Genomic DNA, 17,612 nt, shown 5'->3' with positions numbered 1-17,612 from the left:
TTTTCTCTTTTCCCACAATCACTACATGACATTTACACGAAGTCAAACCTGAAATTGCTCAACTGACAGAAAAAGTTACTAAATTGACAGCAAATATACTAAGTTGACAGCATAATATTCAATTGTGTTATATTATAAGATTCTCAGAAGTCTAAAACATGAACATTAGTGATGGTGAGTAAAATATCTGAACATAAGTAGTTAGTTATTTTTAATTAACAACATATCATTTTCTTTATTATATCAAGTTTGCTTATGTTAACATTATGAAAACCTGAAAATATTCCTTAAAATTTTCATTTGAAGTTTGTAATCTGCTATGTTTAACCATAAAACCTCTTCTATAAAATAAGATATAGCATGTTAAAAGGAAAACATTAGAGATTAATGGGTGAGTGAAAATGAAAATATATAACTAACCTCCAAAATGATTAAATTCAAGATAACCTTTCTATAAGAAGGCATTGGCCTTGAGCCCCTTAAGTGAAGGTTGGATATGTTTTACACGACCTGCCCAGTGAAGACATTCATCAAATGTTGTGCTTCTGCAGCATGAACACCAAGTTTTCCTCAATATAAAGTATAAACAGAAATCATGGAATGATCTATCTGATTTACTAACTATAAAAGATGAGAATCAAAAGTATATAATTAGAATTTTCAAGCATAAGTGCTTTGTAGTGAAGGTCAAGTTTGGAAATTTTGAGGATGTGGCTCTTGATTTCAAAATCAACCCCCACCAATCAAGATTGGAGGATTAACCATTGATATGTTGATTCTTCATTTCTCGAAGGGTTATTAGTCAAGATATATTCAAGAAAGGCAAACCCCGATTTGACTGCTCCACTTAAAATTTCACATTTTTAGGGCATTGAAAAAGATTTTTCAGTCAAAAGTATGCATAACACTTTGATGATTCCTCCATTTGTCAATTACATCTGAAAAGACTTTGAAGGAGGACGCGGAGCACATACGTATTAACTGAAAATTCTAAAAAATAATAGACACATATGAAATAACCCAAAAAATATCAAATAAGAAAAAATTAAAAACAACAAATAGTAACCTGAGTTCATGATTCTTCTTTTACATGGATGGATAGAGGATTAAACCTGTTAAGAAGGAGAATATTTGATGAACATTGAAACACACATTACTTGCTCTGTAGAGATCACAAAGCTAATTTTCAACCATATGTTGACAACTAAAATTCTTACTTGCAATTTGTAATAGAGATGACTTCCTACGATTATTTATGTTCTGGAAAAACCCTATTTAATCTCAAATAATCGGACCTTGTTGAAAAAACGCAGAAATCAAGAGAGAGTCGGAGTTTACTTGTATAGGTGGTTGGGCATGGTACCGTTGGTCGACCGCCTTGGTAGAAGCGGCATCTCCGTCGGCGGTGGCAGAGCAAGCCAATTCTTTTAACTGATTTTTTAGCAAGGAGTATTAGAAATCAGGTAAAATACATAAAATGAATTGTGTAGCTCAAATTCTTAGAAAATACCAACCAATACATAACGTTGTGCATCTCAAAACTTCAAATGTAATTCCTTTAAGCATACCTGAAGAAAATAGATGACCAAACAAATATAATTCAACAATGAATCAGGTAAAGGTAAAGTAAGCTTAAATGAATACCTTAATTGGCTAAGGCATTTCATCGAACACCTTACATGCATCTTTCTCATCAAAAAGTAATAACTTTGTTAAGCCTTTCCATTTCCCAAACTTGTATGCAGCTTCTCTTTAAGCTCTGGACAAAATTAGACAGGAAATTAGGGAAGTTTCAAAACTGGTGGAGATGCAAGACAGACATAGATAGAGAAGGAAGCTGAAAGTACTTGCCACTTTTAGAGTCCATTAGAGCAATTTCTTACCTTGTGCTTGTCACCTAAGGGCATCAAAAAATGAATAAAAAAATGTGAATTAATTTGAATCTTGGTGTTAAAAAATTAGTCAGAGAGAATGATTCCAAATTGAATAAAGGAAAGGGAAATTTTGTAAGGAACATACCAAGGTTTCAACAAAGTTTCTGCTAGACTTTCTGGGTTGAAATCCGGAAGTTATTGGCCACAATCGCTGAGCATCATGCGTAGGGGAGGCAGGGATCCTTCCGTGAGAACCGACCGCTGCCAAATCTACAAAAAAGCTAACCCCTGCAACTTCCCTAAACGCATCACGGACTTAGTTCATAAATAGAAACAAGTTATGACATGATCTACATGGTCTGAAACACACATAAAGTCTTGGTTTAGGTCTTTATACAAAAATCAAAAAAAGTAGAAACCAATGGAACTTACCAAGGTGACGCAAACGGAGGGCGGAGGGCCGCAGTAGAGGTCAGTTTCGTTGAAGCATGTCGATTCAAGGAAAAAACTCCTGACACGATTATCAATTCCTCAGCAACTCTCGCTACTGTCGGTCTCACGGGTTCTCCTTGAAAAGCCCTAAAATATAAACCATTTCCAACCTTAATCGTTGTCGGGAACAGCCATTAAAAGTATCGGTGGGGGGAGAGAGCTCTGATCTTAAAGAAAAGAATGACGATTATCGGTGCAGGAAGCGAGTGTTTTCTGGTAGTAGTATGGGTTTGAGGGAAATCGATTGAGGGAAAGCGGTGGATAATTGGATAGCAACGACGCGACGGATGGCCTTCTCCGGTAAGAAGAGAACACAGCAACACAACCTACTTCCGTCCGGTAACCACCATCCAGACCGAGAACAAAAATGGAGAGTCAAAAAGAGAAAACCATCGTCGGTATCTACCATAAGAACAAATATTTATACCCTAATTTCTCTTTTCCCTTACCTCTGTCTTGTGTTCGATCAAAACAAAAGAAACAGGTGGAGCCAAAGAATAGAAGGCTCGAAATCAGAATAGAAAAACTACAAAAGGAAGCGTCGGCGACTGCTGTGGCAGATAAGGAATCGTACGGGTGGCGGACGCCGGTTCAGGTCTGGAGATTGCAGAGAGCGAGCTGAGAAAAGGATAATCCGGAAGAATCGAGATGAGGCGGTGGGTTATTGAAGGATCTGGATAAGGTACGCTGGGAAGGATCTAGAAGGGATAAACCCAAACGATGATCAACACCTGTATAAAAGAATGTAAATATTTTCATAAAATGCCCAGGTAAAAAAAAACGGAACAAATAACACCCACTCAAAAACAAATAATAGCCAAGGGTCATTCTTGACAAAAAAAGCCCAACTTCACTATTCAATGAAGTGGTCATCTTTAATATATATATATATATAAGAATAAGAATTTTATTCATGAGTAACCCGCATGTAAAGGCCATTGAGATAATTTAGATTATATAATTTTAAAAGATGTCTACATTATCATATAATTCAAAACAAACAATGTTTATATCAACTTATTACAAAATTTATTAAATAAGAGCTAACAACCACGTCATTGATATATTTTAAAAACATATATTTGTAAATATTTCAAATATATTGTTGTATTTTGCGCAACATGTGGGTATTCGCTTAGTGTTATGATATGAAGATATAAAAGTAGGGCTATAAACGAACAAAACGAACACGAACGATGGTTGTTCATGTTCGTTCGTTTAAGTTAGTCAAACAAACGAACGAACACGAACGGGTAAACATACAAGTTTTATTGTTCATGTTTGTTCTTTTAACAAATTACATTATTCATGTTTATTCGTTTATGTTAGTGAATATGCTAAACGAACATAAACAAGCGGAGATAAACAAACATAATTGAACATATAATATAGTAATGTAATCAAACATAATTGAGCATATATGAACATAAAAGGAGCTAAAATGGTCGAACATAAACGAAAAAGTAAACAAACAACATAAACGAATGTTCACGAACAAATTTGAACGAACGAGACAAATGTTTATGTTCGTTCGTTTAACTAAATGAACAAGAACTTACATTCATGTTTGTTCATTTATTAAATAAAAAACATAAACGAATTTTCTGTCGAACGATTTACAAACAGTTCGTTGAACATTTGATTCATTTACAACCCTATATAAAAGCATCTATTCTATAATATGTATATATGCTGCAAAAAAAATATGTTGCTTACATGTGTATGTGTTTTTTCTTAATTATATAGTTGTCATTTAATATCAATTTTAAACAGAGATAAAATAGCGGTTTCCATATTTTATTCGGTCCAAAAAAATGAAAAAAAAATCATGCATACAAATATAATATTTAGGCTGTTTGACTGGGTTTGAATTTTTAAGATATAGATTTTTATGAGGTTTGAATTTTTAAAAAGCTATGAAATTTTAAAATCTTAATTTTTAACATGTTTAGTTCGAATCTATGAATTGTTATGATGAATGATAAAAATGACAATAAAAGGGAGAGTTTTACCTTTTGTACTATTTTTTGATGAATTAAATGTTTATGTTTTAAAAAATAATAACTATAAAAATATATAAAACATCATGCAAAATTCAATACACATAACTCCAAATTAAACACAAATCCAAATAAAACATAAATATTTCAAATTCACAACAACATACTAAAATCCTACAAATTTAATTTGAAGCATCTTAAAATAAATTATTCGCAATCTAATCAGGCAAATTGATCAATGTATTTATCAATTATATAAAAGAACGAGTCGACATTAATATATAAATTTGCACCTACGACAAAATGTGGTTTACATAAACAATCACCGTACATCAAATGCATGTACGAAAGTTACTAAATCTTTGTCAATGTTGTATAAAGATGCCTAGATTGCATTATATGAAGGTATAAAAGCATCCATTCTACAATTATGTAATATATGTTGCAACAATAAACACATGGGGCTTACATGTGTATGTGTTTTTTCTTAATTATATAGTTATTTGTCATTAAATATTAATTTGAAATAGAGATAAAATAATGGTTTCCACATTTTCTTCGTTCCTAAAAAATGAAAAAGAAAGTTTTAATGCATACATTTAGAGACTATTTGACAGAATCTGAATTTTTAAGAGGTTTGAATTTTTAACATGTTTAATTCAGACCTAAATGATAAAAATGACTATTTTACCATTCTGTATAATTTTTTGATAAATTAGGTGTTTATGTTTCATAAAATAACTGAAACAACTTCTTGAATAATTATAAAAAAATATAAAACGCCTACGAAATCCAAATTAAACATAAATCCATACACAAATTCAAATCAAACATAGATATTTTCAATTCCACGAAAATCCAATTAAAATCCTATAAATTTAATTTGAAGTATCTGAAAATAAATGATTCACAAATTGATCACGCAAATTGATTTGATATTCATCAATTATATAAATAAACGATTCTACATTAATATATAACTTTGCACCTACAACAAAATGTGGTTTACATAAACAATCACTCATAAAATCCATGTACTATAGTCCCTATATCTATGTCAATGTTGCATCAAGATGCCTAAATGGTGTGCTTATCTACTCTACAACAAGACGGACTTGCATGTTATACAAAAGCTAGATTCATCTAAAGCAATTGCTTTCTCAAAGCAAACTATAGCTAAAATAACTTGCTATTTATGAAGATTGTATAAAAGAATATATAATATTCACTTTACTAAATATCTATATTTCAATAAAGTAATAATAAATAAAACAATAAACAGATAAATATTTTAAATTATATTATTAATCATATTGTGTACAAAAGGGAAACAAATCATGGAAAACAGAGATAGTTAACCAAAAAGTAACTACCAAAATCCAAAATTTAAAACTACAAGGGGCAAAAATGAATTTTGGTAAAAGACGAGTAAAGAGTTTTCTTAATTTAGGTTGTGTTTGATATGTGTCTGACTGAGTCGGGTCAGACATTTTTGGCTGACTCGGTCAGCTAAAGTTGTTTGGTAAACCAATTTTGGGCGCTTGACTTAGAAAATGAAGTCTGACTCGGTAAGAAGACGAGAATTGACTGAATGAGAAAGGGAGAAACATCTTCCAATTGCGTCCTTGCCCTACAAATAGATACACCCACATTTGTTTGTTGTATATCTATGTTGTTTGTTTGTTGTAATACTATGTAAAACAGAAATGGTGTGCGATATCTCTATCTGCCATAACATGTGACCGCGGTTTGATGATGAGTTTAGGAAGAGACGATGAAACACCGGATTGTTACAAGAAAACAGATAAATAGAACTAGAAGATCATATAGGTTAAACTGGTCTTTAGGCCTAGGATTATTTGTGCTTTTTTTGTTTCAAGTGTGAATGGTAAATTTTTATACTAACATATGAGATATAAATGTTTTTCCTTAATTATTAAAATTGAAAGTCGTTATAGAGCGTATTTTAAAATAATATCTTATGGTGGTTTATTCTTATGTTTTAAACTATCATACGTTTTAATTTTTTTTCCAATAAATTAGACTATAATAAACAAAATATTATAACTACATGCATATAAAACTAAATAATAAATGACAATTTTTCTAAGGTAACGTTTTGTTTTTAATTTTTTTTTAAACATGATAAACTCTCTAAGATATATAATTGCATTATTATAAAAAATTGTATATTAGATAGGATCTTATGATTCCGATTCGATTTTACGATTGCGATTTGGCAAAATAAAAAAACGATTCTAGGTAAAATCTCGATCTTAATAACCTTGCATATATTAATTAAATTTGTATCCTATTACATTTTTTAAGACAATTTTTGTTTTGATTTTTAAATGATTTCTGTGTAATTTACATTTTGTATGACAATTTAAATGTTTTTATAATTATTCAGCAACTTCATCCATTATTGTATAGAGCAGTAGGGTAAAATAGTTATTTTTCATCAGTCTGCACATCCAGTCAGATATACGATCAAACAACATGGTTTCTTATTCAGTCAAAATTTATTATCAAGACAACACTTTCTCAATCAACAACTATCAAACAATCAACAACTATCAAACGAGACTTTATCATAACCAGAAAAAGTGCCCACACCACCACACCACATTGCACCCATTAATTGTTTTCCTCAGACTGCTTGTTTTTTAACATCGATGACGATAATAGCTCTCTTCAGCCACCTTAATCTATCCTCTCCCTGTGTACATAGAAAACCATCAAAAATTACCTGAAGGTTATTGTGACGAGATTGATGGAACTAGAGGGCTATGGCGGCGCCTGGTGGAGGCGGAGGGTAGCAGGCTAACCGGAGTGTGTTCAGAGGGAAAATGGGCCGGCGTATGTGATAGAAAAGAGATCTTAATTTTTAATAAATGGGCCGAGTACCCAAATAAAAAAGCTGGGCCGTTTGTCAACCCAACAGAATAACCAATTTTTTGATTGTTTGTTTATAAATACAGTTGCTACTTACTTCCGCAGTCCTCTCAGAACCCTAGATTTTGGTGTCTACTCCGATCGGCGACTGAGAGAAAGAAAGAGATAGACATGTCAATGGATAATCCTCCAGCGAAAGAAGTTGAATCTTTATCGCTGACTGCAAGGGATGGTTTGAATCCGTCGAATTTTACCACAGAGTAAGCCTCATCTCTAATTTACACACTGAAGGTGATTTTTTTTATATATTGGACTTTCAAGTGTGTTAAAACTCAGTTTTCATGGATTATGACTAAATTCGACCTAATACGTGTACTGGATTCTTCTCCATGCACCCCAAGAGAACTGATCGTTGTTATGACTAAAATCAGCGTAATGATTAGTGCCTTAGGTGTTTTAGTACTTGATACAAACTTATTTACCATCAAAAAGCTATGCATTGTTAAAGGTCATATGATTAGCAAAATCAAATAGAATGTAAAGCATTGTTTTCAAGTAATTGTAGTTTATTAGAATCTCTATATTGCCAATCATGTGTTTACGTATTTGTCGGACAAATGTCATCCAGTTGAATAAGTTTTGTGTTCTATGTTTAGGATGAGCGTTGAAGAAAAATTTAGGATTGTGAGGAGCATTGGTGAAGAATGCATCCAGGAGGAAGAACTCTTGAATCTTCTTACCAAAAAGCCCCAACCCATCTGCTATGATGGGTTTGAACCCTCTGGCAGAATGCATATTGCTCAGGTATGTAATCAGAAACTTCACTGGATTTGTTTATCCTTCTGAGTACATAAGTATTAAAATTACAAAAAATAATATAAAGAAAGGTTTGTTTAAACTTCTCAATAAACTCATGTTCTATATTTCTTGCCAAACAGGGTGTTATGAAGACAATTAATGTTAATAAACTCACTTCTGCTGGTTGCAAAGTAAAGATTTGGATAGCAGATTGGTTTGCTCAATTAAACAACAAAATGGGTGGAGATTTAAACAAAATCCAAACAGTTGGACACTACTTAATTGAGATCTGGAAAGCTGCAGGCATGAATTTGGAAGATGGTAAAGTCGAGTTTATTTGGTCTTCTGAAGAAATTAATTCAAGGGCATATGAATACTGGCCAATCGTCATGGATATTGCTAGAAGAAACAAACTTCCTAGAATAATGAGGTAGCATAATTTTTAAATTTGTTAATTTATATAATTATTATATCCTAGTTTTATTATCTCAATGGTTGTAGGTGTTGTCAGATTATGGGTCGAAGTGAGCAGGATGAATTGACTGCAGCCCAAATCTTCTACCCATGCATGCAATGTGCTGATATATTTTTCCTCAAGGTTCTTGTTTAATTAATCTTTTTACAAAGGGTAAAATAGTCATTTTATAGTTTATGATTTTATTTAGTTATTAAAAAATATCTGTTCAATTGAATAGGCTGATATCTGTCAACTAGGCATGGATCAACGAAAAGTGAATGTTCTTGCAAGGGAATACTGTGATGACATCAAAAGAAAAAACAAGCCTATCATCTTATCTCATCGTAAGGTCAAAGTTGTAAATTTGACATTTTTCCAATTTAACCATTTTACTTTATATAACATGTCAAAATATAATGGTGTTTTTTTTTTTAATTAACATGATTGTTGTTTGTTGGTTTTACTATGAAGATATGCTTCCTGGTTTGTTACAAGGACAAGAAAAGATGTCAAAATCTGATTCTTCTTCTGCTATTTTTATGGAGGATGAAGAAGTAAAATTTCCCCAATTTATATATATATATATATATATATATATATATATATATATATATTTTAGGAGTAAAGCAGGTTATTATGTTATGATTTTAATTTTAATTATTATGAATGATGAATTTGTGACAGGCTGAGGTTAATTTAAAGATAAAGAAAGCATATTGTCCACCCAATATCGTTGATGGGAATCCATGTCTTGAGTACATTAAATACATTGTATTCCCTTGGTTTAATGAGTTCAAGGTTGAAAGGAAAGAGGAAAACGGAGGTGAAAAGTGAGTTATTATTATTTTTTTCTTTTTCTTTTAAATTTGATTATAAATTATTTATATTGATGATATTTTTCTTGAACAAAATCAGGGTTTATACCAGTTATGAAGAATTAATTGCTGCTTATGAAAAAGGGGAGTTGCATCCTGCTGATTTGAAACCTGCACTATCCAAATCTTTGAATAGGATCTTACAGGTATATTTATATATTACTTAATCAGGAGGGCATTTACGTCTTTTGCACTGACAACAACTATTTTGATTTCAAGATTTTTGGACTTTGACATGAGTTGTGTGTGTGTGTGTGTGTTGTAGCCTGTGCGTGACCATTTCAAGAATGATGAGAAGGCCAAGGCTCTGTTGAAGAGGGTTAAGGTAATGCTTTGTTCTGTTTTCTAAGTTATTCATGCTAAAATTAATAATGCATAGAGTATCTTAATTTGTTTTATTTAAAAAAGTTTATTATTGTAATATTAATATTTTTTGTGGTTCAATGCCAATGCAGGCTTTCAAAGTTACAAGATGATGGAAGTATTTTAGTCAATGGGAAGATGGGAGTTGATTCATATTTTTGTTTCATTGTATTTAAATGAATTTAGATAGATTGATCGAATTTTCTTGCACATATTTATGCATTTTATATTATATTTCGCATGAACTACTACTTAATTAATTTTTGGAATAATAACACTTGAAACACAGTTTGGTTTTAACTATGTGGGAGGAATAGCAGTATACTTTGCGATTTCATAAGAAAGTCATTAATTAGAAAGAAATAATAATCCTAGGTATATTTGTCTGCGTTTTTAATTGTCCTTTAATTAAAAAATAATCTACTACTCATGCGTTGGATGACACAACTTTGAAGGATCAAATGATCGATACAGTTATGTTATACACCATAAAAACGTTTTCTTTCCAAAGGTGTAGTATCTGTTCTTCTAGTGACATGTGAACTTGAGATGATAAACTCCATTTCGACTTGGTTCTGTTATATCTTTCATTTCAACTCTCAAGTTCATTTTTGCCTTGTGTTCTCTCATCATTTTCTGATCAATTATGTTCATCTCCCTTGAGTTCATTATTCCCTTATGTTCTTTCAGTTCATATTTGATTTGGGTTTTCCTAAGTTTCAAAATTTTAATTTGGGTTTGCTGTGGGAAAAAAAGAATAAATGGTGGTCGGAAAAACACTTAATAGTGGTGATGTGTCCCTTCGAAGATACTTTTTTAAATTAATTTTTAAAAAAAATTATATAAAACCCCTAGAAAAAAACTTTTACTATCTTTTAGTAATTAAGTTTTAAAATACCACCGTTTGTTAAATATTATTTAAACGTACTATCCCTTCGAACACTGTTTGTGTTTTTGATTATATAAACTAGTACTTGTATACGACAAATACAACTTTTTAATTATTTATAATCTAAGTTGTAGTTTATTTATGCAAGTTGATAATTGCAAATATGATAACCAAGTTTGGTTTTTAAACTATTAATCAACTATAAAACAAAACCTAAAACAAGTAATTTATTATAAGCATAGAACTTACTTATTAGGTGACTAGTCTAGTAACTTACTAAAAAAGTAACTTCAAATAGAAATTTTTTAACTTTATTGTTCTAAATAGAAAATAATGGAAGTTTTGTATTTTTCCTTAGAGACAAAACAGTTTGTTTAAACATTAAAAATGTATACACTATGAAATGAAGCTATGAAGAACTCAATACGGATTGGTAGTTAAATAGACTGATGTTTGTAGATTTATCAAATTCCGTTGTAGTCTAGTTGGTTAGGATACTCGGCTCTCACCCGAGAGACCCGGGTTCAAGTCCCGGCAACGGAATATTATTTTGCCGACTTTTTTTTTTCTATAATTCAAACCTACCATCAGTTCATACTTCATACATATCTGCCTCCTTATTTTTATGAAAGAAATCATTACAATTTCTGTTATTCATTATTCTCATATCATATCAAGATATCATTACCAAATTCATGTAATTATGTTATCAGATTACGCAATTTCTTCTGTACCCTTTTTATACAATAATTCACCCTTTTTTTTTTGCATAAATTTGCTGTACAATCGAGATTATCTTCAAGAACATCTTCTTCATAGTTCAAACCAATTCTCCCTCTAATACAAGAATAACATCAAACATAAATGCAACAGCAAGACAACATAGTTAATTAGATCATTCTAACATGATGATCATCATCAATCTACAACATATAACGTTGAAACAACAAAAATAAAAAACATAGTTTTTTTTTTTTTTTTTTAAAACAAATCCCACCACTCCCAAAATCATAAACAAATTCACAAGCCCTATTTCTGTCCCTTCTTTTTCCACAAATCACCAAACATCCTAATCCCAGAACCCTTTCTCTTCCCATTCCCTAATCCATCGTCACAATCATCACCCATCCCCGGTGAACCCACAAAACCACCGTACCCATCAAACACACCACCGTAATGTTTATCCATTGAACCGCATCTTTCAGAAACTCTTCTTCCATCGTTCATCTCCACCCCGCCGGATAAAATGGCTGCTGCTGCATCTGCCGCCTTCCGCCACTGCTCTGTTTGTACTCTCAGCTTCTTCATTTCTGTTTCCAACGCCTCTTTTGCTCCTTCAACAACTTTCAGCTTTTCCTTCAGTTCAATCCCATCGTTTTTACTCTTTTTTAACTCTTCTTCAAGCTGGCTCATCTTCAAGCTCGTTTTCTCTTCTGCTGATTTACCAGATGATATCTCCACATTCGCTTCACTTAGTTGAAGTTTTAGACTTTCATTTTCTTGTCGGAATGCTTCTAAATCCTTCTCCTTCTCTTCGATTTTCAGTTTCAGTAGACTTACCTCTTCGTCATCGGAACGAAGCTTTTCTGGTGATTCAGGTGAAACGCTCGATTCTTTGGTTTTAACCTCATTCAGATCGCACGATTGAGTAACCATTTCAATTGGGACTTCAAAAACATCAGTTTCGTTCTGAATCTCATCTGGGATTTCGTCTTCTTGACTGATCTCTTTGTTTGAATCCTGTGTTTCGCTTGGTGACGACCGTGTTTCAGGCTCTGAAACGACCACCGGCGGCTTTCTGGTCCTTTTTTCGAGTTCCTTTTGAGCTTCTTTCTTTGCCGCTTCAGCTGACGCCAACTGATCTTTAAGAATCTTGAGCTCACCTTGAGCTTGCTCCAGTTGAGTCTCCAACCCTGCAATTCGAGTTCCGAGCTTCTTCTGGTTAATCGGCTCGGAATGTGCACTTCTCGGTGACCGGCGGTCGCCTAGTTTTGGGCTCCGGTCAGTTATCGGACGGTGGTGTAGTGGATCGGAGTCGGAGCTCGATGTTCGCAGAGGAGCCGGACCTCTGGTTGACACTCTCTGAGCCATTTCTGAACCTCTGTATTCATACAGAAAAGAATTGTAAAATTTAGCGTAATTTTTCAATCGTATCACCTAAATCAAAGAACCCGTATGATGAATTTAGCTTCTAACCTTCCTCTTGGCATTTATAGGAGAAAATAAGGAACTCTTACAGATCTTGATCTTGTAATCTTCAACACTGAAATATATGTCAAAACAGAGTTAGCTTCAAAGATAAATCTATGTTTCTACCATCTTTAAGAATTCTCTCATTTTTTTCATAGTTTTCCCTCAATTATAAGAGTATCATCCAGACATAAACAGAAAGAGAGTAGGAAGCTCTAGAATTGAATGTGATTGCCACATCTGAAAAAGTCTATAAAAAGAGAACTTTTTAGCCCTGTTTTAGAACAAAATAAGACCCACAAATCTAAACCAGAATATACACAGGACCCATGTTTCAAATCATAGAAAAAGATGAATTGTCGGAAAAAATGAAGATCATAGAAGATGATTCTCACCATGAACATAAGCGGAGAGTATAATTAGGGTTAAATGTGAGATCTAAAACAGGAGTAATGAGACGATGATGATTGAGTGTTTGAAAATGTCGACAGCAGATTATATGAATGAATGAGTGGTTTGGTGTTTACCTTCACTGCCAACAAGAAGCCTTGAAGAAAGTGAGAGAGAAACTGTTTGAAGTTCGAATTAAAGTGTGATATGTGTGTGAGAGAGAGAGAATCTGAAGGGGGAAGATGACAAGAGAGTAACTTTTGAATTAACCATTCATCTTGGAATTCTCATTTCTTTTATAATTAATTAATTTATGGTTTGACTCAATTGAAAATCATTATTTTCTCTCTGTAATTTGTATCTCCTTTTTTACTTATAATTCTCTTTTTTATTTTCTGAGATATATCGAAACATAAGTACATAATAAATTTGTTTTTATGTTGTTTTAAACTCAATCTCAATTATTTTATTCATTATAATTTTTACTTGAATTTATTAGTTTTAATTTTAGATATAGTATGTGAAGTCAAATTTTCCGTCTTGTAGTATATGCTTACTTTTATTTAAAGTCAATATCTTTTAGCAATTTCTCATTTTTGATATCATTTCATCATTTGTTTGGTGTTAAATAATATTTATAAGATATAGAAAGACCTTTGTTTTATTTTGCTAATAACTGGTTTTTTTTGGACAGTATATGCATGGTCAACCAATAAATTCAAACCTTTCCTATTCTTTCACAATAAGTATAAGTTTTTTTATTTTAATTTTTTTGTTGGACTGTCATAAAAAAAATATAAACTACTTTTTTTAAAGCTATTCACATTAATATTTTAACGAATTTAGAGATTTTTTTTTAATTCTACTTAATATATATTTTATTAATTATAGAAAAAAAATGAAAAAAAACTCAATGATCTATATGATTTTCTATATTTACATATTTCAGCTAATTTATCAATTAATTTATTTTTTACGACTATCAGTAACTTTTTAGTCCATCCACCAACATAATTTAAGTCACATATCATCGAATAATATTTAAGAAATTTGTCAAATTAATACTATAGTAACTAAGACCTTTAAAAAAATATGAAATCATTGTTCATTTGATGAATATATCTTTAGTTATGACATATAATCATTATTTAAAAGGTTAAAATATTGGGGAATTAAGCAAACTAACCGTTGTAAATGAGTAATTTATTAATACTAACTAACTTTTATAAAATTTTGGAAAATATTTACTGTTTTTGGAATAGGGCATTCTAAAGAAGCATTATTCATTCCAGAGTATCCGGTGGTAGGTATAGTTTAGAATCTGAAATCTGACACCGTACATTTCAAAATGACGTAGTCAATTCCGGAGTGCGGCAGTCAAAACCGTACATATAGAACTAACATTCCAGATACACATTTCGGACACCAAAAAACTAGGTTCTCATTCCCTATATAACAAACGGTATTCCATTAAGTTATTCACTTACAACCAAAATATATATTTCCCTATTATAAGTACTTGAAGATGAGTTTCTCAGACAACGACCACAAAGAATGTAACATCCCAAAAATATCGAGTAAAAATTTCATTTTAAATAAGACAAAACTATTCATTTATTGTTCCAAAAGACGATTAGAGTCAAAGTATTCTCAAAACATCAGAGTAATTCGTAAACATTCAATGCAAAATAAATCTCAAAAGGATGCAATAAGATCAAGTTGGGCCCTTCCTTTTGAAACTAGAAGCACGTGAAAACATTTTAAACATAAATCGTAAGCATAAAACTTAGTGAATTACCCAAAATACAACATACCAAACAAATGGGGTCAGCCCAACATATAACAAATGGGCCCTGTGTAACATACAAATGGGTCCATCCTAGAATGGGCTCAGCCCAACATACAAATGGGCCCATCCTAAAATGGGCCCTGCCCAACATACATAATAATGGGCCCAACCTAACATACAAATGGGCCCAACCCAACATACATAATAATGGGCCCAACCTAGCATACAAATAGGCCCAGCCCAACATACATACTAATGGCCCAACCCAACATACAAATGGGCCCAACCCAAACCTACACATGCAAGAGTCACAAAAACAACTAGCATAATTCAGTAGGACGACATTAGTGCCTTCGACCCACGAGCATAGTGAGAAGACTCACCTTGCAGTCGAGAAGATAACAGTGATGATCACAGATCCAATAATCAGCTCTACAAGTCACCTATACAGCAAACAGGGACCCAGTCTAAATCTACAACCCAAAATCCTCAATTTGACATAAAGTTAAACTTGGTCAAAGTCAACTGTCAAACATTCGATGGTCAACCTCATTCAACCTATGCCCCGCGTACAAGATGCTCTACGCCCAACGTAGAGCACAAGACGTCCAAACGAGGCAGAAAAGGGCTACGCGCCGCATGGCCAAAACTACGCCTTGTATAGCATACTGTTGTCAAACATTTCCCATTAAGTGCTTAAAACATAAATTTAACCATCCAACTCTCAGCCTGGTTCCTAATAGCTCCATAATGGATAAAGTTTCCAACTTCATCCATTATGATGGTCCAAACAACCAAGATCTAGTCTTAAAGGGACCAAAAATGCATATTTCTCAACTTAATCCATTAATTACAAGTCTCCAACCTTTAGATATGAATCAATATGATGTTTAGATGGATAAACTTTCCAACTTTATCCATAACAATGTCACAAACTTTCAAGATCTAAACGTTATGCACTAAAATGACCAAAAATGCTAACACAACTTGCATGGCTTAATGAACAATCACCAAAGCACAAATTTCCAAGTCCAATAAGTCCCAAGAGTGTTCTTTATAGCTCAAAAGGTGTTGGAGTTCTTCCAACTCCCAAAACATAAGTTCAAGGGACCAAAAAGTGGTAAATATGACAAATAACTAGATTTATGAAACCAATGAGCAAGTTAGAAGCTTTTTACTCACAATGGTCAAAGAATGAAGTAACCTTGATTGATCTATACTCGAACCCTTGTTCTATACACTTTGTCACCACCTTGTTCTTCAAGATCGAACCTTCAACTGGAGAAATAAGCTCATAAATGATGTCAAGACTCAAAAAAAGTAAGGGGAGTCTAGGGTTTCTCAAGGAATGATCTTGGGTGGTGGAGGCTGGTCACGAGAGGGTTTCCCGTAAGTTAGAGCCCTTAAATAGGGGTCAAAAGGGTTTTGATGTGTCACGATTACGCCCTGCGTAACATAACCTACGCTATGCGTGGGTTATTAAACCCTCGACAAATATTTCAGAATTTAAGCCTTGCGTAATTTTCCTACACCATGCATAGCAGCTACGCCTTGTGCAACTTTCCTATGTCCTGCGTAGGACAAAACCCCTAATTTCCACTTCAACTTCAAACAACCACAACTTCTTCGTTTCAACTCTGTTTTCGACGTTCTTTATATGAACGGAAAGGTATTGAAGATCCCCCATAATTCTATCTAATTACCTTTGACTTAAAGCATACCGAACTAAAATCATTAATTCATGAAAGAAATCTGAAACATCACTTTTCCCATTTTACCCTTTGACTACAAAACACAAACCAAGGGCTTGGATCTCATAACCAAAATTATCAACATCTAATAGGGTCTAAACCCTATTCTCTTGAAGTCCAAGGACTTTATGTGATTTGTGTATTGTCCACAATCCTGAAATAAGTAACTTCATGAAATAGGGTGTTACAACTCTCCCCCACTTAAACTGAATTTCGTCCTCAAAATCTGTAACACTCCATTTAAAATAGAACGATTAAATAATAAATCCGAAACCCTGAGAAGTAATTATTATCATTATTTTATATTATTATAACCCACAATCAAATAATAATTAGCGGGGTGTTGGTTTCGGGAATCCAAATGACAAAAATTGAACCTCCGAGGGTTAAAGTGTAATTTCGGGATGTATTTTGAAAAGGATTTCCAAAGTCAGGGGGTGTTTGGTAAAATATTGACTCATTATGAAAGGATTTTTGAAGGCAAGGGCTAAAGGGGTAACATCTGGAGCTGGATTGTAAAGATTTCAGAAGACGTGGGCCGAATGGTACCATAGATGGACTTAAGTAGAAAGTAATTTGTAAAGGAGGGACCATTAAGTAACTTTCGGACCTAATTTGAAAGAAGAAGAAGTAGGAGGCATTGGAAGTGTAAATTATGGAAAGTTTTAAGTGACCAGGTATAAGAACCCGTCACCTTCCCAAACCCTAACCCTAGCCACTTCTACTTCAGCCGTCACCTCTCCTTCCTTCATCGTTCGGCCGCCACCACCCTTCACTCCCGTTTTCCGATCAGCAAGACCACCGACGAACATCGCTTCTACCATCGACGGTCGAGCTCAAGTATCCTTC

The 17,612-nt window shown here is 32.9% G+C and overlaps 2 protein-coding genes, 1 long non-coding RNA gene and 1 other non-coding gene across 6 annotated transcripts; 2 read left to right on the top strand and 2 right to left on the bottom strand.

Annotated features, from left to right (window-relative positions):
- Positions 1-291: 291 nt before the first annotated feature.
- On the bottom strand, positions 292-2,168 carry LOC145117295 (uncharacterized). The gene is made up of 5 exons (XR_013712598.1): positions 2,020-2,168; positions 1,645-1,897; positions 1,515-1,568; positions 1,339-1,431; positions 292-1,112 (listed from the first exon to the last, which is right to left on the bottom strand). It is a non-coding gene; the product is annotated as an uncharacterized LOC145117295 (long non-coding RNA).
- Positions 2,169-7,360: 5,192 nt separating this feature from the next.
- LOC145117514 (tyrosine--tRNA ligase 1, cytoplasmic-like) lies at positions 7,361-10,054 on the top strand. Of its 2 annotated transcripts, XM_079053800.1 has the most exons (10): positions 7,361-7,521; positions 7,918-8,065; positions 8,200-8,489; positions 8,561-8,657; positions 8,755-8,860; positions 8,988-9,070; positions 9,201-9,346; positions 9,432-9,537; positions 9,657-9,716; positions 9,847-10,054. In XM_079053800.1, the coding sequence occupies exons 1-10, from the start codon at positions 7,433-7,435 to the stop codon at positions 9,865-9,867; spliced, it is 1,146 nt and encodes a 381-aa protein (XP_078909926.1). In that variant the 5' UTR covers positions 7,361-7,432; the 3' UTR covers positions 9,868-10,054. The 2 variants fall into 2 exon arrangements, with proteins under 2 accessions (XP_078909926.1, XP_078909927.1); XM_079053801.1 differs by lacking the exon at positions 8,988-9,070 and having other exon boundaries at positions 8,755-8,865.
- A 1,059-nt stretch (positions 10,055-11,113) lies between these two features.
- TRNAE-CUC (transfer RNA glutamic acid (anticodon CUC)) lies at positions 11,114-11,186 on the top strand. Its single transcript has one exon. It is a non-coding gene; the product is annotated as a tRNA-Glu (tRNA).
- Positions 11,187-11,435: 249 nt separating this feature from the next.
- On the bottom strand, positions 11,436-13,493 carry LOC145116149 (interactor of constitutive active ROPs 4-like). 2 transcript variants are annotated; one of them, XM_079052495.1, is made up of 3 exons: positions 13,361-13,493; positions 12,840-12,906; positions 11,436-12,744 (listed from the first exon to the last, which is right to left on the bottom strand). In XM_079052495.1, the coding sequence occupies exons 2-3, from the start codon at positions 12,851-12,853 to the stop codon at positions 11,673-11,675; spliced, it is 1,086 nt and encodes a 361-aa protein (XP_078908621.1). In that variant the 5' UTR covers positions 12,854-12,906; positions 13,361-13,493; the 3' UTR covers positions 11,436-11,672. The 2 variants fall into 2 exon arrangements, with proteins under 2 accessions (XP_078908621.1, XP_078908622.1); XM_079052496.1 differs by having other exon boundaries at positions 13,229-13,367.
- Positions 13,494-17,612: the final 4,119 nt, after the last annotated feature.

The sequence above is a fragment of the Lactuca virosa genome, chromosome 5 (genome assembly GCF_052849685.1).
Source record: "Lactuca virosa cultivar CGN04683 chromosome 5, Lactuca_virosa_CGN04683_v6, whole genome shotgun sequence".
Lineage (NCBI taxonomy): Eukaryota > Viridiplantae > Streptophyta > Magnoliopsida > Asterales > Asteraceae > Lactuca > Lactuca virosa.
This window is presented reverse-complemented; position numbering and strand designations above follow the sequence as displayed.

Bases quoted from the DNA above. Each gene is read 5' to 3' on its own strand.
- LOC145117514 (XM_079053800.1), top strand. From the start codon at position 7,433: ATGTCAATGGATAATCCTCCAGCGAAAGAAGTTGAATCTTTATCGCTG. The intron at 8,861-8,987 runs GTAAGGTCAAAG...TTTACTATGAAG, and splicing joins GCCTATCATCTTATCTCATC to ATATGCTTCCTGGTTTGTTA. The intron at 9,071-9,200 runs GTAAAATTTCCC...AATTTGTGACAG, and splicing joins TTTTTATGGAGGATGAAGAA to GCTGAGGTTAATTTAAAGAT.